We start from the raw sequence: 21,823 nt of genomic DNA on the forward strand, positions 1-21,823 counted from the left end.
CGGGGAAGGCAGGAGAAGGGAGGGAGAACTGGGGTTGGTTTACAAAAAGAAAAAAATGTAAATCAAAAAAAAAAAAAAAAAAAGAGAAGATTTGAGCACCACGTCCACCTTTCATGGCACTTTGGGTGCAAAGCTTCACCAAAGCGCTGCCGCGCGGCCGCTCCTCAGTGCCCTCCTCCTCTAAGAGCCCTGCCTCTTACGGCTACCCAGCTGGGTCCTCTACCATCTCACTCTGCCACCTGCACAGGCTACTCTTATCAATTGTAGTGCGCCCTCTCCTTTTATATTTAACTCTTTAGAGACATGACATATCATGAGACTTCCAAGGAGGAGGAAGGCTTAATGGCGATGACAGAAGGAACTATAAATCCAGGCCAATAATACTCACAGCCTCCCTCCACTGTCCCGTGCAATAATCCATCTAGCAAAATTCAGTAATAAATGCCTGAGGCGTGGATGGCCCACTGTCTACACCAATATTCCTTTTTGTTGTCTCCATTGTTAGTAGACACTAAGGTTATTCAGAACAAGGTTTTCCTTCCCCTACATTCCTTGATGCTAGATGCAGCCATGAAACCAAATTCTGACTAGTGAAATGTAGGCGGAAGTATTAAGTGGCAGCTTCCAGAGCGCCTTGGAAGACAGCCTGAGTTACTTCTGGCCTCCTTCTTTATCCCATCTTCTTGTTGACCTGAAGGTGAGCAGCCGCACTGGGACTTGAGCAGCTGTCCCTGACTAACAGGTAGAAACTGACATCATAGGAAGAGAGAGGAGACATGGTCCGTGAGGACTTCATTAGCCACCACACCAGCTGCTGGTTGTGGGTCTCTGTGCTTCTTGTATACAGCGGAGAATTGCTGCTTTGGGTTTTCTCTTTCCTGCCACTGAACCTAATTATAACTGATGTGGTGTCAAGGTCCAGTAAGACTTGAAAGGGAAAATGGTAGAAGAGACGAACCCTAAAGGGTGAGTCAGTTCAGACAGAGGATGGAGCAGGCGTGGGGATCGGATTCTATGTAGGAATGATGATATGCTATGATTGTGGTATAAGGGACATGGCATTGTTTCAAAGGATAATATGTAGTCAGGTATGGTAAGGCAGACAGGTGCTAAGGGGAGCACTGAAAGATAATCATGCAAGGGAAAAGTGGGGTCACAGAAATGGCTCAATGGTTAAGGCTGTGTTGTTCATGCAGAAGACCAGAGCTAGGTTTCCAGCACCTATACCTAGTGACTCACAACGGCCTGTAACTCCAGGTCCAGAGAATTTGACATCTGCTTCTGGTCTCCAGGGGCACAACACTTATTTTCATGAACCCCCATATATACATACAATTAAAAAATAAACGTTTTTTTTAAAAAGAATGGAAAATAGAGAGGGGACAATAAGGAAGGATTTTACCTGTCAAGCTAAGTTTAAGGTTTCCTTAATGGCTGGAAGGTGGGGATAAGTGCCCGCAATGCTGGGAGTTAGAATGAAGCATTTCAGACCCCCTCCCTGCAGCTAACCTGCATCAGGGTAATACAGATGAGAGGTCAGGAAGACAATCTCAGTAGAGAGAACAGAGCAGGAGTTACAGAACTCAAAGGGGGAAGGATTGGAAATTTATGGCGGATCTGGAAAAGGAAGAATACACCTGGGTGCTGGGGAAGCCAAGAGTAGGAACTGGCACAAGGCATCGGTAAGCCTTTTACGTCAGGAAAGCTAGAAAAGACCACAGCCTTTGGTGACAGAACAGGGGATAGACAGCTGTTCAAAGTACAAACCAGGGACAAGGGCATGGGACACAGGCTTAAGTGTCTAGTCACGCTTCCATCCGTGAGCATAGTTCATCACCATTACAGAAACAAATAATATTGGAAATAGCCGTTGTAGGCAGCATATGAAATATCCCAGGTAGCACTTGGCTTCAGAGTCATGAGATCCAAAGGAAGGCTCGTCAGCATAAAGAAGACTTCAAACTGGTCACTAGCATCCTGAATTATTTTTAGCGTGCAGAAACTGTCCCAACGAGCTGAGCTTAGCTAAGGGAAGGACTGATAGCAAAGCTGGAATAATTTAATGCAGTTAATTTAATGCAATAATTTAATTCAGTCTGGACCCAGATGTTAATTAAAGATGGAGTGTTAGTACCCATCTGTCAAATAGACCAAGTTCCAATACCTACTCAAAGTACAGCGTGAGGTCGGTGGCTAGTATCGACTGCTTCAGGAGCTGCATGAGGTCACTGTACTCCTTGGAGGACAAATTAGCGAAGATGTTGTGACCCTGCAATGAGAAGGCAGAAAGTCACACACACCATTCCACCTGGAGTTGATAGCTGCAGGTTTTACCTGTATCCTAAAGATGATCAGAACGTGAACAAAATTTAAAGTTTGGTAAAGGTTTTTGCTTTTTTTATATAGATTCATTTTCATTTCTATCTTTGTGTGTGAATGTATGGATGGATTGCGGATCCATGTAAAGATATGCAGGTACCCACGGAGACTAGGGGAGGGCATCAGATCTTCTCCTGTTGAAGATGCAGGTGGTTGTGAGGTACCTGACTGGGGTGCTTGGGACAGTACTCAGGTCCACTGGAAGAGTAGCAAGTGCTCTTAACTGTGGGCCCTCACCGTCTCTCCGACCCAAAGCTTAACAAAAGATTTACAAATACAAACAGACATCCTGGCACACAGCAAAGCCAGAACGTGAGCTGCCTCAGTGGAGGTTTACTAAGGGGCACGTTATTCCCTTCTCCATGTGGACAGGACTCTGAAACTGAACGTGTGTTAGATGGATATAGAAGTACGGAATGGAGTGGGGAAGTGAGCTAAATGCTTGGGAATCTTTCTGATCCCCAAAGAAACACTGCTTCTACTAGGAAAGATTTAGCTGGCAATCTAGAAACCCTTGCTATGGTGACAAGTGTCTTTGAGAAAGAGCAAAAGTCGTTAGACTACGGTGTCTCAATGGGGGAGGTTTAGGCAATGGAAGCATTGGGAGTAAATAGAGACATTTTGGACAGTCATGACTACCTGGGACACTACTAACTTTTAATACCTTTACTAAGAGAGGCTAGGACGTAGGTAAACAACCTTCAGTGACCAGAGGATGATGGAGGAGGGTTATCTGTCTATGTGTTATTTTCATTGGTTAGTAAAGAGACTGCCTTGGCCCTCTGATAGGACAGAAAATTAGGTAGGCGGAGTAAACAGAACAGAATGCTGGGAAGAGGGCAATGAGGCAGACGCCATGGAGCCAGCCACCAGGTCAGACATGCTGAATCTTTCCCGGTAAGCCACCACCTCGTGGTGCTACACAGATTATTAGAAATGGGTTAATCAAGATGTGAGAGTTAGCCAGTAACTAACTCTCTAGAGATAATGGGCCAGGCAGTGTTTAAATGAATACAATTTGTGTGTTGTTATTTCCGGGGCTAAGCTAGCCGTGCAGGAGCTGGGCAGGACGAAAAGCAGGCCTACCCGCAGCTCCTTTCTACAAGAGGATGCCACTCAAAGACCTAGCTCCTTGCTGAAGTGAGGAACCCCCCACACTGAGCTGTCAGGCTGCTTTGATAACACATGTGCTGGATTAAGTTATGAACAGTTAGAACGGAGAAGTCATTATCTGGGTGCCGAGGGGCTCTAACGATGACTTTTACCAAACAAAAACTGCAATACAACTTGACCTCCACGCTACTAGAGAACATTCTTGTTCCTTCTAGAAGACTCTTTTGGCAGCCCCAGGATTTGCTGTTAGCAAGGTGGGAAACCCTTCAGCAATGCGATCGTCATTTACTCTGCACGCTTGCCGAGTCGGTATTTCTTTTTGTCTGTTTTTCTTAGCATGAACTAAGAACTCATAAGCATGTAACCCCAGAACTGGATCACTTTGAACCTAGAACTGAGAGCCAAAGGTTGGTGGGGAAGAAAAGGGGCAAACGACTTCTCAAGAAGAAACTAGTTTCCATGAGAGGTAAATTAATTTATCCAGGGGACCAGAATATCAATTAGCAATTTCATTTGAATCAAGCGTCAGGTAATAATCTGCTTCGCTGAGCTGATTTATTTCTTCAGGTGAACCCTCCCCTCCTGACTACAGGGTGTTGGCTCCACCTGGGACCAAGTCCAATACTAATAGTCATTTTAAATGAACTCTTCTAGGCCTCTAATTCAGCAATTAAGAGGACAAAGAATTCGAGAAAGCCTGGACCAGGAATTTGTACAATTTTTTTCCCTTCTATTTTGCCTGAGCATCCCCCTCATGGGACAGTTACAAGCAAGCATTCTGGAGCCTGGGAAAGAGTAGTTTACAACGTTTGGGGAAATGGTCACCTGGATTCAGCACCGTCACTTGGGGAAAGCAAGGCAGCCTTAGGAGCAAGGCTGAGTAGAAGCTTGCGGTCAGACTAGGGGACTCACCTGAATCTGTGAGGGTTTTCTGTGACTCGCATTTTACTGATTTTAAAGGTAAATAGTGCTGTTAGTGGGGAATACAAAGCCAGCCAAGTCAGCTTTCACTTATAAAAGTTAGTTTGCCTCAGGGCATCATTAAATACGCAAATTAACCTTGAACAGCACCTCAGGGTTTGACCCTTAAATGGAAATGAGTCTCTCACAAATACTGTGAGAGTCTAGGTCTTAGGGAAGCAGCCTTGGGTGTAGGGAACCAGCAAGAATGGCAGGGATGGGAAATCTAGGGGTAGAGAAAGAAAGGCTTGAGGCTAGCTTCTTCAAGACCTCTAAGCTCTGTGTAAATGGGAACATGGGATAGGCGTGGCATGCCTTCCTGGTGGCAGAATGGAGTGGACGTGGGGCCTGAAACTCATTGTCCGCTTCCGTGTTCACTGGTCATTGTCACTGGGAAGAAACTGCTGGAGTAGAGGCTGACCAACGTGCCCTGGTTAGAAGACCCAGACCTAAGGGCGCTGGGCTGTTTATGATCCCCATGATTACAAAGGCAGTTTTCTGGAGGCGGAGGTAGGGACTCGTCACATTGTCCACCAGGGAAAAGACAAGCTAAGCAAAAGCACCTGCCATCCCTGCCTCCTCCACGGCTCTCAGCTAACATGTGGCTCTCATATTCCAGAGCCACAGACGACAGGAAGTTGGCTCCACCGGTTCCCAAGGTCCTTACTTAGGAGCTTTATCCTAAATGAAAACACAGCACCTCTGGCAGGCTGCCTTGCCCTAGCCCACATTCAGGCTCTGGAGCAGTGGGCCTCTGTTATGAGGTTGAAGGCTTTGGTGATATTACAAAAGACAGGTTTCCTCAAGATAGTCTAGAGAAAAAACAAAACTCTCCATATTTAATGATGCCATTCCAGTGAAGCAGGCCCTTAATGACGATAATAATAATAATTAATGACATAGCCAGAGAGCTGAAAAATAACAGGGGACAGACGATCCCTTCCTGGCCAAAAAAAAAAAAGTTTGTATGCCTTCATAAAATTAAACAGATTTTTTTCCTGGCAAGTTAAAAACTCAGCTGCTGCAGCCAGAGTCAGTCAGTGGTTTCTGTTTTTCTCTGCAGAGAGAGACAAGTTGACACTCCAATGCCTTCTGAGTCCCATGTTGCTGCAGAAAGCAAAGTAAGGCATATGGCTTTAGCCCCAGCCTTGGGGTTAGTAACCATCTCTCACTTCCAAATGCAGTCCTACCAAAAATTCAGTTCTTTTGTCTTTTATAAGCATCTCAGTTTCACTATCAGAGCTTGACTCTTCCTGTTTTTACCATCTCTTTGCATGGTGTTGGGTTCCACAGAATGGAAGCTGGACCCCTCTGTCATAAATCAAGACTGCATCCTTCAAGAAAGACACGATGATGATGCTCTGGTGATAGGCAACCTCCACCTGGTACTCCGTAAGTGATCCTGCACCTGCAAAACCTGCAAGACCTCTGACAGAGCCGAGTGAGGCAGCTCGGGAAGACCTGGAACAAGGTCTTTGGCATTGGATAGGTTCACAAAAGGCAACAAGGTCTGAGTTTAATGTAAACTTGGGTTCCTACTTCTCTGAGTTTGTACGTGGCACATCAGGGAGCGGAGACCATGCAGTTGGCCTTCCGTCGAGGACAGAAGCGGAGCAGGCCTCACCTCACTCTGAAGGATCATCACAGCGTGGTTAAAATGGTGATGCTCTAAGGTGGCCGATGTCCCGTAGAGCTGGGCCAGCGCAGAGTCACTCCTGAAAGAGAGCAGAAGACTGAGTAGGCAGGACCCTTCATCTTAACCGCTTTTGGTGGCGGACCGTGAGCAAATGCTTTCTCCGAAATGCTGTGGACTTCGTTTGACCTGTAAGCAAACTTTTCAAGACCTTTCTACGCATTAGGCACAGATTGGCAAGGGACAAGATGTGATTTTGAGAAAAAGTAAAACAGGCAGCGACAGTACAGATACCAAGGGCTGTGTGTATATATGTATGTGTGTGTATATGTGTGTGTGTATATATGTATGTGTATATATAACTTTTGCCTCTGTGATCCATGTAGGCTTCATGAACTAAACCTTATAGATCTAAATATACACAGGAACTTTCTCCTATCAGACATGTCTGACTGTCCACAAGAAGAGACTTGGAGGATATTCTACACTCTTCGGAACCTACTCTGCATGTGTCTTAACAACCATCTGTTAGTGACAATTCAGCCACAAGGCACATCTTAGTGTAGAAGACCAGAGAGCTCCTTGGATCTGAAGTCACAGCTCTTCCTTCTGTAACTTGCCTTAGGCTATCACTTGACTTTAACCTCAGTTTCTTTGCCTCTTCAATCGTGCCAGCATGGTCCGCCTCATCTGCTATTTATGAGGGGACAACGGAATGTTTGAAGGTGCCTGTCATAGTGCCAGGTAGGGAGTAGATAGGAGTCTATATTAGTTATTAATAGATAATTAAAACGCACATGGACATTTCCATTTTAAATGAACCCAGTGTTCACTGGTACCTGGGGTGGGGATTCCTTTGAGTTATCCGTAAATTTCATGTATGTAGGACAGTCCACCTCTCAACAAGGCCAGTCCAGTGAGGCATTTAGTTTCTTCGGAGTTGGAGTTTGAGCATGTGAGGGGCCAAGAGAGACCTGTTGAGAATCCATCCAGGTCCCTGTGTTCTTTGCTGGCCTACTACAGGGAGTTCCTGAGGAGAGTTTGGCTTTAACTTGCAAATGACAGAGATTGCCATCCTGGAGCTGATCCTGCCAGTGTGAGAAGGAAAGGCGGCACCGTACACAAGAAGGATTTCCATCCCAGGCTGCCTGGCTCCTGACAACCTGAGGTCGCCGTCAGTTCCGGGGTGCAGAGGGCCCATGATCCCTGGAAAGGTTCAGCGCTCCTGCCTCCTGAGTAGCAGGAAGGTTAGGTGGAAGAGAGCTTGTGATGAAGAGGGTGAACGAGGAAGGGAACTAGATTTTAGTCGGGTATGTGTTATCTCCTTAAGTCCTGCCTAAGTCCGTTACGTCATCTAGTGAGTGGGCAGAGGTCAGGCTAGTCTCACTGATGGGTTAACATTTAAGGTCGGCCATCCATTGTCATTACATAGAAGGCGTTTCTGTGGCAAATGCACACAGCGTGTCTTCGACTTGGATGCTGAGCTTCCGTGTGCCTGACATGGAGAAGGTGCTTAAAAGTAACTCGTTCATGGTGCTGTATGGAGAGGGTATGGCTGAACTAGGAGGCTGACGGTAATATCTGTGTCAGCATATTTTATAATATATGTAGTTTATATGTGTATTTATTTATATTTGATATGTAGCATATTATATTTATTTTAAATATATATGTCATATATTTAAAAATATATGTGTAATATAGTTTATAATAATTACATTACTGTTAATAACTGCCACCATCCGTGAGTGCCTACCACGCATTGGGAGTCACACTGCCCCTTGATGTATAACCCTACTGAGTTGAGTTGTGATAACAACTACAAAAGAGGTATTGTTTCTCACTTTACATCAAAAGAAACAGAGGCTCAGAGAAGTTCCCAGGTTTTCTAAGGTCACAGAGCCATTTAGTATCAGGCCTGAGTTTGAATCTCCGTTTGTAAGCTGCTCACAACAGTGGCAGAATAAAATGCCTAACACACATTCCTGATACTTGACCCTCTATTTTGACAAAGCTGTTGGCTGCCAATGGAAGGAGCTTTCAAAACACAATTTAGAAGTCCGCTAGCCTAGCAGTTAACCCCAGGCTCCGTGCCCCTCCTTCATTCCTGTAAACTGGCTTGTTCCTGGACTCTTCACTTGTGGGTATGAGCCCTGGGGACAGAGTGGCTGGGGAGAGGAGGGAGGTCTAAGCTCTCTCTATCCTGTTGGTTTTCACTGCATGAGAGGTGAGCTATAGATGTTCACAAGTCACTTAGGAAGGAAAGATGCTAGTGCCGTCCTCCGCCAGAGGACGCCGTAGGAGACGCGCTGAGACTTGCTCTCCTCTGACCTTCCTCCTCCTGCTCACTGGGCTTCAGAACTGCTGGCCTCCAGCAGGATGCTTAGATTCTCTATTGTGCCTTTCTGTAATCCCATCTTACATTCATTCAATACAGAAAACGTGTACATTTTGAAATTGAACCAGACTAATGTGGCTTCAGTGCAGGCAGATGCTGGAATTCATTCATTCATTCATTCACTCATTCACATGAGCATGAAAATGTATCAGTAATGTAGACAACAAGCACTGATGACTGTTATTTTGTCAGGCCCCAGGAACGTGAAATACAAACGTGTAATTTGTGGAGCCTACCTTCAGGAAGTGCACACTCTCCCAGATTTCTGTAGAATGCTTTCTCTGTCCAGTCCTGTACCAGAATGCTCAGCTTCTTCTTGTATGTAAGGAGCCATCTTAGTTTGCATCCAGAGAATGGATCCAGTACTAACCTCAGTAAAGTCACTGAAGGAATGCTTATGTTCCATGAGGACCCCTGATTTGTACTATTGTGTGTGGTTCCTACCAGTACTTCTAAGACTTCTAAACCTCATGGTGCCTTCTTTCCTGGCCAAGGTGCACCAGGAATTCTGTCTGCCATGTTCTTATGTTCTTATCTCACATACTATGGCTGTTCTAGGAACACCCTGCCAAACGCCACTTTACACAAAACAGAAAATAAATATAGTGGCAGAAGATAAACCTATCCGTTGGGGTAAACTTTCTCAATAAACATTCTATAGACTATTACTAACTTGAAATGCCCAAAGATATGACAAGCTGAAGTAAAAGGGATTCCAATGTCAAATAACTGGGAGAAATGCCGGCTTTAAAAGCTCAAACTGCCTATGGTAGGATTCCCCAGTGGCATTGATACGGAAACACATGCACTAAGGTTCTACAGGGAGGGGCACGAAATGCACCTTATGCACTCTGAACTGGCCATACAGCCATTTCTAAAGAGCTCATATCTTTCATGTAAAACACTGTATGGATACATACTCCTGCTTTTTAAATGAAGAAACCTTCCATCAGTCATATAAGAAGGCTGACTTTAATGCTGCATCTCATTTTGATTGTCTATGATAAATATATCCGTCATGAGTGGCTTTGAGCACATACCCAGTAGCTGCAGAAATACGATCATATATATTTATATGCGTATGTGTGTATATGCAGGGTGCATGGGAAGCGGGGGAGGAAACATGGTAACTCATAAACGTGAAAATTCCTGATGTGCGTTATTGCTTCAATCCAAATACTGATGCCTTTGACTTTTAGACTCTCGCTACACAGAACAGAAATGAACGGAAATGTAAAAGGGGCAGTTCTGTTACAGGCATCCACTGCCTCATGCAGACACCCAAAGTCCATGCACACCAAAGTACGCCCTTCCCACAGCCTGGATATGCATATTCCTTGAGAAAAAGAGCTAGCAGCGGCCTGCAGCCGTGGCTTCGAGGAAACTTTAAACAGGCAAACTATGAAAGGTAATTAGGAAGCTGGGAATTGCTGGGAGGTGGTGAGGAATGGGATTAGGCTGTCAGGGCAGATTAATGTGCCCCCGTATTTCACTTCTGGGACCTGGCCGAAAGCGACAAGATGGGTTTTCATTCCCAAGAAATGAGTGTAAGAGATTATGCTAGAAATGAATGGAAGGAATCTCCTAGGAGAATATACTCCAAAGCTGTGCCGTACTGATATTTAATCATCGGGGGCAGCTGTAATAGAGAGGGGGATGAGTGGGCCATGCTGTCCCTGGAGAGAAGAGAGGAGAGCAATTTCAGAGTGCGGTGGTATTGGTGGCCTCTCTCCCTATTGATCATTCAGTGCACGCTCTCCAATACTTAAAAATTAAGGATAAAATATGAAAATGCAAAGGCTCACTTATCAGAAAGGCTAAGGGCATAAATCAAATGGTGCTCTAAAGTCGCACTTTTTTATTGTGGAGGTATTTTGCATTTTATATAGTAATTTGTCCCTTGCTAAAAGTCTGTTTTTTTTTTTTAATAGCCTATAGTTGACAAAAAAGGTAGCCTATGCTTTGCCACATAATGACTGTAGCATGTAAGCTCTGTTGTTCATCTGAACGGCTGGGATGAGAGCATGCAAAGTTTAAGGAAAGGGATTGTTTGCTGCAATTCCTACTTCTCCCAGAATGCTTAGTGCCAGGCCTTGAACACACACACACACACACACACACACACACACACACACACACACACATGGTTGAAGAATGAAGGCGGAGAGCAGGTTACAGGCTTCTTCTTAGGGATTTCAAACAACGGTACCCTCACTGGGGAAATCTTACTCTATTCACTGAACAGCTGTGTTAAAAGTCGCTCTGACATCCACTGTCAAACGGAATCTTCACTGAGGCCGAGCTAGCCATAGGTGGTGTAAATCTAAACGTGACCTCACAGGGGAGTGGAAGGGCTGATGGGCATCTACGAGCCGGGGAGCTGGAGGCAAGCTGACTTGGTCTGAGAAAATGCTCCGTACCGTCTTAGAGTACAGAGAGTTGATAGTGGGGCTGGAGGGCACAAAGCACTTCAGTGTCAGCGACTTATTACTTACCCAATATCGGTGAAAGTCATTCAGCCCAGGGCCTGAGAATTCGGGGCGTTCACTGCCATTTTTGCAAGTTTAAGACACTGAATGCAGAGGCTCAGTTCGGTTCCACAAGCTCTACATTTTGAGTTGCTGAATGCCAGGATACATTTTAGTTTTCTAAAGCTTATCTGACAAGATGGCTAACAAACCGAAAGCTCAACTCAGTAGCCCAAGACAGACATCCCAAAGTCAAGGTAGCATTGGTGCAGCAGTTAAAGAATGGCTTGGGAATCAGAGATCTCACTCTGACCGCGGTCATACTACATTTTGGTGGATGTATTTGGACAAGCTGTAAAACGGAGACAAAACTATCTACAGAAGATGGGGCAAGGGCTTGGTGGAGTGAAAAGACGAATGACCCTTTCCTGGTCTTGGGGACTGTTTTTTTGCAAGAAACAAAAATGAAGAACGATGACCTTCATCAGGAAAGGTCCTGATTAACTGGCCTGGAAACCCTGACGAGATCATGAGAGCGGCTGAGGGCCCCAGGAGTAGGAAAAGTAATGGGGAGAGACTGGTACGATGCCTGATTTCTTTTCACTTTCTCTATGTCTACACTCTCCTTTTGACATCTCTCTGCCTGTTACCTTCCTCCTTTCTGGCCTTCTTGCTTCTCTCATCCATTTGGTATGACGTCATCATAGCTCCTCCCGACAGCAGTCCTGAGTCTACAGGGAGCTGTAGCTCAGCTCTCTACCGCTCACTGTCGCAACGTCATGGGTATACATAGCTATGTCTGCTCCGTCCGGCTCTGGTTAGGGGTGGGCTCTCGGTCTTATCTGCGGAGGGGCCGATGTTGAGAAGCGCTTCTCCGTTCAGTGTGGTGCACAGACTGGCTGGGGAGGGTCGTGGTATTTGGGGACATCATGCCACTGTGCGTGGTCAGTCTTCAAAAGAACGCACAGGGGCTTCACTCCTGGTGTACAGACACAATTCTAACTGATTGGCTCTTCTTTCTGCATCATTAGTACTATGATAGGGGTCTGGGAAGAGGAGCCTAGGGGGGCATAAACTGACAGTCTACATTGGCATGGGGAAGAGGAAGCTTAGAAAAATAAGACATTCAATTTAAATAAGACACTGTCAAAAGGAGCACGTGGTATAAACATTAATAGGTTTCACTTATGTTTCACCATCCGCATCTGTAAAAGGCTACATTGATTAAAAGATCAAGAAACTCCATTGAGAAGCTATATTAAAATACAACCCACTCAGTCACCATTCATTAATTCAGCGAACATTTCCTGTGTGTCTGTTACGTACCTGGCATTGCCGGGTCACAGTTCTTAAAGAAGAAGAGGGGTACATCTGGAAGTCACCAATTACAATGGAGGCCAGTGGATACTTTTGGAAAGACTTTGCCAGGGCATTCTGAATGCATGGACCAGTGATGAGGGGAGTGTGCATGGGGCAGAACCCTGGCAGTGCTGTGTTCAGAGGAGCTGTGGGGAAAGGAGCGGAAGGGCGTGCTCTGGAGCAGGAAATAGCACAATAGACTCCAGAAAGATGTGAATTAGCAAGTCTGAGAGCACAGCTCTTCTGTATGGGATGAATGGATGAGCAAGTAGGTGCTAAGCTGGAGAAATGAGCCGGAATCTAATTTAAAGGAGCCTCACAGGGTTAAATTACCGAATAGGAATATTTACAATTTACAGGAGGCCCGAGGACAGAGCAGGAGAGGGACATGGACACCTTTGTGAACAGGAAAAATTCTTTTAAAGTGCCCATCAGACATGAGGACAGTGGGGCTTGCTGCTGCAGCGTCAGGAGAGCTACAGCAAATAGAAGTTGATCCAAGAGTGCAGAAGAGGGGTTGGCCTTGCTGAGATGCCATGAAGGCTGCCGAGTAACCTGCACATTCCTGGGGACAGAGACAGAGAAAGAGGGACGCGGATGAAGGGGGAGACTGAGAATGAGAAGACTCTGGGACCTCTAGCAGTTGGCAGGAGGATCTGGAGATAAGCAATTGTGAGTCGTGGCCCTGAGAAATGTAGCCAGGGCTCAGGAAGGAATGGGTGAAGGCTTGGCGCAAATTGTCAAGAGAGCCGGAGAGGAATGGGGGACACAAGGAAAGAGGTCTTGAGGCAAACTGAGGAGGAAGACTATGTAGGTAGATAAAGATTAACTAATTAATTAATTAATTAATTTATTGGAAAAAACCTAAGAGAAGTTTAGGAAGCGGAAGTAAGAAAATAAGGCCCATGGAAAACAGGGCCAAGAAGGGAGGGTGTGAAAAAGGGCACAGCAGCTTCGAAAGGGGGCCACCGAGGGTGGTTTTCCTAGGGAGAGGGGATCGAAAGCCCTGTGCGCAGGCAGGGGTTGGAGGCAGTGAAGACAACCAACACAGACACTTTCCCAAGAAACCTTCCCCGGGAAGGAAAGAAGGAAATGGAACCATCACTAAAAAGACAAGTGGAGGCGCCGGTCGACTTTTCAAGATGGGCAGGATTACTCATGTTAATTAGATGCAGAGCACCCACTGACAGGAAAACACAGATACAGGAGAAAGGCGGGAGATGGATGGAAAAGGGTCCTGGAGAAGCGAGGCAAGAAAGATCCCAAGCAGAGGGATTGGCCGCAGACGTGGGAAAGACAGCATTTTCACTGAGATAGGAGGGAAGGGGGAAAGGATGGGGTGGGATAGATAAGTGTGGAGGTGGCAGGGGAGGAAATTGAGAGCATCTTCGATTGATGGCCTCAATTTTCTCGGTGAAGTAGGAGGCAAGGTGATCCGTAGCGTGGTGTGGGGAGGCAGTGGAGCTTGGGAAAAAGAGAACACTGGCGGTGCGTAACTGCCAAGAACGGTGCAGGCTGAGCTGGGGGCGCATGGGCAGAGACTGACACGGAGTCCTGAGCGCGCAGCTGAGTTGAAACGATGTCTTTCTACTGTGTCTCAAGCTCGCACAACTGTGATATTTTCTCCCGGGGCTTTGACAAGTCTAGGCAGGGTAGCTAGAAATTGAATCGGTAGACTGAACCAAGGCTGTGGGTTTTTTTTTGCAGGCCCGGATGTCACAGAGGTTTAAGAGGGTCAAGGAACTGTTGGATATTGTCTATTGATGGGGAGGCCCTTGAAGTGCTGGGCTAGAGGATGAAAGATGGAGAGAGAGGAGGACACACGATCAAAGCAGTTTGCTAGACCAGATCAAGATGTCAAGGTCCGGCCCAGGGGGTGTTTCGGGGGAGGAAAGCTGAACCACAAGGTGGGTTGTTGGAATTTCAGCCGGCAGAGAGGTCTACCTGTTTGGAGAACTTTGAAGTCTGTCACCTGAAAGCTAATCCCAACCCTCTATAAAAGCTGTTCCTCCTGTTCCCTTCCAAAACGTCTCTCCAGGGCCTCTGACCGGCTCCTTAGCAGAGAGTTAGCTCAAAGAACATTAAGACTTGACCTCATTGCGAGAGTCCTGACACCTGGAATTTAACATGCGCTAAGTTCTGTGGCCCTTGCTACAACATGAGCCACCAAGCAGTGACTTTCTTGACCAGTGAAACTTTCTTAAGAGCAGATTGGTCTAGGCACGTGACTTAGGTGCAGGGTGGACAGTCGCTTCCCCATCCCTATGTTTACGTGAGTCCTTTGTCTGGTTTCCGTCTCTCCATGGGAATAGGGAGAGCAGAACACTCTTTGCTTCATTAATCTTCCTGAGCCTCTTTTTATTGCAATCACCTCAAAATCAGACCCTAGAGGAGCAGATCCTAGCGGCCTGTCATGCCACGGAGGCAAACAGGCAGGGAGGAAGAGAATAGGACTTTGACAACCTGAACCGCGCTCTCTGACGGAGGTCAGCAGAGGCAGACCAAATCAACAAGCATGACGCGAAGGGCAAATTTGCAATTAAAAGAAGAATAGGGAATTATAAAGATGGATGGGCCCCGTGACATGCATGCCCAAGCCTGTGTGGCCTTGGCCTCCGATGCCAGAAATTAATGCTTTACTCCTTAGCGCTCGTCACCTTTGGCTCCAACCAGAAAGGCAAATGCATTAAAATCACAACAATTAGAACACTTACTTAGCTTGGAAGGCGTTGTTGGTCCCCCTGTGGTCGAGGTCATGACACAGGCATCCCACAATCACCGCTAAAATTTCCACCTCGGTCAGAATCTCTTGAAACCCAGCCGTCTGGGAAGAAGGGGACAATGGCAAGTCAGTGCCAGGGGCAGGGGGCTGGGGAAACCCAGTCAGCTGAGCAGCAATCGGCTGGTTTCAGGCCCACACCATTTTAGCAAATGATTAACTGTCACCCTCTTAGATGACAGCGCGTTGAGTGGTCACTTGCTTAGCCTAAGGTCCCCACAGTGAGGGATTCGCTTGCAGTCACACTGGGACAGAGATCAGTCTGCTTCATTTCCTTCTATGGAGAGGAGGTTGTGTTCTCCACACCGACAGTTTGGGGAAGGCCCAGAGTGAAGTGTGTTTTCCCACTGCACACAGTATGATGAGTGTTGTATTTGGAAATAGGGGGATATGAAGGGACCTTCAAAATTGAAAAGCTCTGGACCCTGGATGCTCCTCAAATGAGAAACAGCAAACACAATAAAACCTTCCTTATAGTAAATGGAGGAACAGAGATGTACTCAGATTGCTGCATGATGACGGTCTAGAATTATCTTACAAATTCTGTAACCCATACGTTCAGTTCAGACAGACTGAAACGCATGCGGGTAAATCCTAGAAACCGAGATTTGGCAGCGGACTAGACAACCAGGACTGAGCATCACGGGAAGAGCACATGATTTTGAGGCCTTTGTTTCTGATCCCAGTAGCTGTGGGAAGTACGTGGCTGGGGTGTAATTCCTCCCGGACGCAGTTGGATATCATTACGGGCACAAGAACTGCACCGGCTCTCTGGTTGCAGCTGGCCCTTCATTAGTCTGGAGGAGGAAATGCACCTTTGGGAGAAAGATTTGTGCTTCCTCTCCATCCGTGGCCTTGCCAGCCCCTCCCCTTCGCAGTGGAAATCTCCGCTTCCAACTACTTATTAAATTCTTTATCAGAAGATAGGAGGAGGGGAGCCTGCTGGAAATGACTTTCCAGGTATGTTTCTCCACCACTAATCTCGGATCACAGGCTAATACCTGTAAGACTTTTAGGGCAATGAAAACCTTGTTCTTTTAATTGGTTTTGGTTTTAATATAGACGTAACTGAGTGATGGATTGCTGTATTGACAATTTTATTTCTCCAAACTGCCTTGGTTCCTCGGTGAGATCTGGAAGCACATATGACATCACTTAGGCAGCAAATGGAAATGCGAATAAACTGACGGGGGCTGTGAAGTAGTCCTTGCCAAAGTTTGGCGCACCCTTCATTTTAAAACTTGTTGGATATTAGGTTTTGTTTATTTTATTGCCTGTAATCGTTTTAGAAAACCACGCTCAGAAACTCTCATTGTTCATATTTCCTGATTCCTAAAGGCAACCACATCCATTTGTTTAGCTAAATTGCTGACATTTTTACTGTATTGCCACACGATGTCCATACGGTTTAGTACTCGATCACTCATCAAATACCTACACAGTCTTTCCTATGTTACTATAAATTCCTCTAGGAGTTTTTGACTGCTTAACCTACTTAATATTTTTTTTAACCAGTCTTATGAGGCAATAGCCATGATTGTCCCATTACGAAGGGGGAAATTGAGTCACAGAGGGGTTCTACCCTGTGCCTAAGAACTCACAGCTAAAGCAGGGCAAAGGGGAGTATACACCCACATCCCGTCCCAAGTGTGCCTTAAAACATTGATGGTGTAGTGGTGATGGTCCCCGCATTTCCCCTCCACTCCCAATGTAACCCATGCTCGGAGCTTTCCTCATGATCACCCTCTAAATACTAACTACCCACCGCCAGGCTGAAGAATACACAAAGACTCTTTTCTTAAATACTTTCACTTCCTGGAGTTCAGATCTCTTTGAAACAGCTGTGCCTTTTCATATCCTCCATGACTTTATTAAATGTCACTTAACTAATTTTGAAGAGAATCAAACCTCTCACACTTCTTGCGCGGTGTTTTGTGTCCTGGAGGAAGTCAGGTCTGGCTTGTCCCCTCTTGGGGCTTCTCCTTTCCCCTTCTGGGGATGATCTCTTTTGTCTTGCATCCTATGCCTTTCCTCGATTTCTGCCTCATTTTGCAGGAACACATCTGTCAGTTTTCATAAAGAAGTGTGTCCATTTCTTGGGGATCCAGTTGCTCTAGGTTCTGCATGGCTGGAATGGGGACAGGAGGACCATATTCTATTTTCACACTCACTCTTAGTTTGCCTAACAGTTCTGGGGGGAGGGGAAGTAATTTCTTTCAGAATTCTCAAAGACTAACTACTTCATACTTTATTGTCTAATTTGTAAAAGTTGCTTTTGGAAAGAATATGACTTTCTTCTTCTTCTTCTTCTTCTTCTTCTTCTTCTTCTTCTTCTTCTTCTTCTTCTTCTTCTTCTTCTTCTTCTTCTTCTTCTTCTTCTTCTTCCTCCCCTTCCCCTTCCCCTTCCCCTTCCCCTCCTCCTCCTCCTCCTCCTCCTCCTCCTCCTCCCCCTACCCCTCCTTCTCCTCTTCCTCCTTCTCCTCCTTCTCCTACTCCTCCTTCTCTTTCTCCTTCTTCTTCATTTTTCAAGACAGGGTTTCTCTTTCTCTGTGTAGCTCTGGCTGTCCTGGAACTCACTCTGTAGACCAGGCTGGTCTTGAACTCACAGACAGAGGCCTGCCTCTGCCTCCCTGAGTGCTGGGATTAAAGGCATGCACCTCCACTGCCCGACTGAATATGACATTCTTATTTCTAATATTTAGCATATTAGTTTGCTTGTTTGCCTCTAAATCTCCTTTTCATCCATGGTGTTCAGTAATTTCATAAAGATATAGTTAGGTCAGGATTTCTTCTCATTCTGTTCATATTGAAAATCTAATCTGTGGGTTCTATTTCTACAGCATAGGGTTCCTCAAATCGTATTGTTGTTTCTCTTCAGTATATTTTTTATTACATTTATTTGTTTACTTGTTTAACTTTTACATGTATAGGTACGGGTGTGCCGTGGGGTCACTTTCAGGAGTCTGTTCTCTTCTCCTACCGTGTGGATACAGTGAATTGAACTCAACTTTTCAGGCTTGGCCACAAAATGTCTTTCCTTGCTGAGCCATCTTGCCGGCCCATCAATATTTTTTCCTGTCCTATATAAGTGGGACTCCAATAGGTTGAGTATCAATTCTATTATTTTTTTTTAAAGATCTCTTTTCTTCCATTTCCTGTATAGGCTATTCCTCTTTCTTCCCAGGAATTTGGCATTTACAAGTATTTTTTCTGTTCCTTTTATAATTCCATCTATTCTTCCCCCACAGATGTATTCACTCTTTTCTTACCTTTCTGAAGAAAGGAATAACATTTCAGATAGTTTCTCCTGGTCCTTTGAATCGCCTGTGTGCTCTGAGCCTTTTATTTGTGTTCTCTTAAATGTCTTATGATGATTACTCACACACAGACATGAAGGGATGTGAAACTCACCCTGCCCCAGAGTGGGTGCGAGGTGCCTGCAGGCTGCCGGGCATTACCACAGGGTGACCAAGTGTCTGTCAGGTCTTTTATTGGAGGTCCTCAAACACTAGATCAAAGTGCATGTCTCTGGACTTCCCAGTCTGTTGTCTAGAACAATAGTGTAAACACTGGAACAGAAAGGGGCTGTGGCTTTCCTTCCAGGGAGCCGTAGGCCTTCCTAGGATTCTCTACTCTCTGCTGTCTTGTCCTCTCATGGGTATCCTCAAGGATGGTTCAAGGATGGTGCTTTCTTCTTCTTCTTTCTTCTTTCTTTCCTCCTCCTCCTCCTCCTCCTCCTCCTCCTCCTCTCCTCCTCCTCCTCCTTCTCCCACTCCCTCTTCCCCTTCCTCCTCCTCCTTTTTCTTTTTTTCTTGAGCAAACACTCTGGTTCCTGAACAGATTGAGGTAAGAGCAGACCCTCAGCTATGCAGAGGGGAGATGGGGACTTGGGGTCTCAGCATGCCACTGTACCCTATTTAGTGACCTCTGAAGTCTCTGGTTCCCAGGCTTTGGCAGGTCTGGGGAAATTATTCTCATGTATGCCTCTTCTCCCTCCACCCCTGCCCTGAAGGCAGAGAGCTGGACCTTGTTCTTTACTGAGGAGTCCTAAACTATCATTCTCTCTCTATTTTCTGCCTTTGTTGCTGAGTTTTTACACAGTAACCTTTTATTTTTCCCCTTCTCTTGAATTTTGGCACCTGGCTCTAAAATTATTTATATCACAAATACTTTTGAGAATTTAACGAGATACACGAACCCCTTTTCTATAAAATCTTATGATTTCATATGACTCCAAGGCTACGCAGCTCATCTCTGAACCCTTAGAATAGACTCCTTGAAGTTTGCCATACGCAGTACAAGGCATATTTACCTCTCCCAGCTGTGGCACCTGAGTTACTGAAGCAGCACCCAACTCCTGACTGTGATTTAGAGCTGCCGGGTAAATGGTTTCTGAGAATCATCAGGCCTGAGAAGTGTCCACCTGCCACTAAGTTTTTATTCGCTCCTCCCACCCTCATCCATCTTCCTTCAGTACCATCCATCCACCCATCCATCCACCCATCCACCCACCCATCCACCCATCCATCCACCCATCCATCCATCCATCCATCCATCCATCCATCCATCCATCCATCCATCCAGACCTCCATCTACCCATACTGAGCAGAAAAAGCCAGCCGTCTGCTGAAGAGGATATACTTTCAAAGAGAAAACAGAGAGGCAGGGGGAGTATGTCTTGATGTATTTATTTCTTGACTCTAGCTTATTATTTTATTTTCAAATAAAATTATGTACCTCCTCAATAACTATGAGTTTTCTTGACCCTTGTGTTAATATATCTTCTCACGTGCGTTCTCATGGTGAATATCAGAGAGAGGAGCAATAGAGACAATCTGTCCAAGTATCTAATCCTCAAGTTACTTGCTAAGAAAAGCCGTGTTATTTCCCTTTGACGCAGCCTCTGGGGCCGCCTTTCAAGGGGCTGATGCGTTTTCTGGGATAATTCTTTCTCTCCCTTCCACAGCACACAACACTGAAGATTGCAGAGTCCCCAAGTCCAGAAGACACCTTTTCAGGTTCTGCTAGGCTACCAGTGAGTTTCTGTTAGCAGTCAACATGAGATCTAAGGCAGTTAGGACATGGCTCTGTTTTGAAGCTGAGTCTGCTATTGGTCAACGCAAGGTTATCACAGACAAAGAAAGTGACTGTCACGGTTGGATTCAAACAGTCGCAAAATACAACAGCTATACTATCAACCCTAGGCGGTGGTGTAGAAGAGTTTTTTTTAATTAATTAATTTATTTATTAAAAATTTCCACCTCTTCCCCGCCTTCCTTTTCCCTCCCCCTCCCCACCTCCTGCTCCCTCTCTAGTCTTAAGAGCAGTAGGGTTCCCTGCCCCGTGGGAAGTCCAAGGTCCTCCCCCCTCCATACAGGTCTATAAAGGTGAGCATCCAAACAAACCAGGTTCCCACAAAGTCAGTACATGCAGTAGAATAAAAACCCAATGCCATTGTCCTTGGCTTCTCAGTCAGCCTTCATTGCCAGCCACGTTCAGAGTGTCCATTTTGATCACATGCTCCATCACTCCCAGTCCAGCTGGCCTTGGTGAGCTCCCATTAGATCAGTCCCACCATCTCAGTGGGTGGACACACCCCTCGTGATCCTGACTTCCTTGCTCATGTTCTCCCTCCTTTTGCTCCTCATTTGGACCTAGGGAGCTAAGTCCAGTGCTCCACTGTGGGTCTCTGTCTCTATCTCCATCCATCGCCAGATGAAGGTTCTATGGTGATATGCAAGATATTCATCAGTATGGCTATGGGCCAAGGCCAGTTCAGGCACCCTCTCCTCTGCTGCCCAAGGAACAATCTGGGGACCTCTCCTTGGACCTGGGAACCCCTCTAGAATCAAGTCTCTTGCAAACCCTAAAATGGCTCCTTTAATTAAGATATTTACTTCCCTGCTCCCATATCCATCCTTCCTCCATCCCACCCATCCCATTCCCCCAAGCTATCCCGAATCCTCCCCTTCTCCCCCTTCTCCCTTCTCTCTACCCATCTACCCTTACATCCCCCCCCCGCCGTGCACCCAAATTTGCCTGGCAATCTTGTCTACTTCCAATATCCAGGAGGATAACTATATGATATTCTTCAGGTTCACCTTATTTAGCTTCTCTAGGATCACAAACTATAGGCTCAAAGACCTTTAATTATGGCTAGAATCCACTTATGAGTGAGTCTATACCATATTCCTTAGAAGAGTTTTTTATTTAATGACTGCTACTAGGTACTTGCTGTGTATCAAGCAATCAGTATGTTTGCGAAACTAGGCTTGGGAAAACACTAACAATGATTAATACTGCCATAGCGCTCAGTGTGTGCCTAGCGCTCTTGTAAATATGTTTCATGAATCCTTCCTTACAAGAACCCTCTAGGAGGTAGATACTACTCTTACCTTCCTGTCTCACTGATGTGCCCTATAACATATCTGAAATAGCAGAGGTGGGATTAGAACCCAGACAACCTGGCTTGTGAGCCACCTCTATTGTGAGAGAATACAGCAACAGATGTGCAGGGTTTAAGCGTTGTGGATGGGTAGACTTTACGGAATCACTTGACACGTGCTTTATCCATGAAGTGCATTAATCTCAAGCAGTCAGGCGGTAATGGTGCACATGCCTTTAATCCCAGCACTCAGTAGGCAGAGGCAGGGAGACCTCTGAGTTCAAGGCCAGCCTGGTCTACAAAGCAAGTTCCAGGACAACCAGGGCTATTACACAGGAAAAACCCTGTC

General features: G+C 45.9%; 1 protein-coding gene across 1 annotated transcript in view; it reads right to left on the reverse strand.

Moving 5' to 3' along the window:
• The window catches only part of Pde11a (phosphodiesterase 11A), a 327,936-nt gene that overhangs the window by 54,425 nt on the left and 251,688 nt on the right, over positions 1–21,823 (reverse strand). The window contains exons 13-15 of the mRNA XM_087900073.1: positions 15,025–15,134; positions 6,077–6,167; positions 2,169–2,269 (exon numbers count right to left, since the gene is read on the reverse strand). Of these exons, the coding sequence (XP_087756199.1) occupies positions 2,169–2,269; positions 6,077–6,167; positions 15,025–15,134 (302 nt within the window). The remainder of the gene's footprint in view (positions 1–2,168; positions 2,270–6,076; positions 6,168–15,024; positions 15,135–21,823) is intronic.

The sequence above is a fragment of the Myodes glareolus genome, chromosome 21 (genome assembly GCF_982192425.1).
Source record: "Myodes glareolus chromosome 21, mMyoGla1.1, whole genome shotgun sequence".
NCBI classification, from domain to species: Eukaryota; Metazoa; Chordata; class Mammalia; order Rodentia; family Cricetidae; genus Myodes; species Myodes glareolus.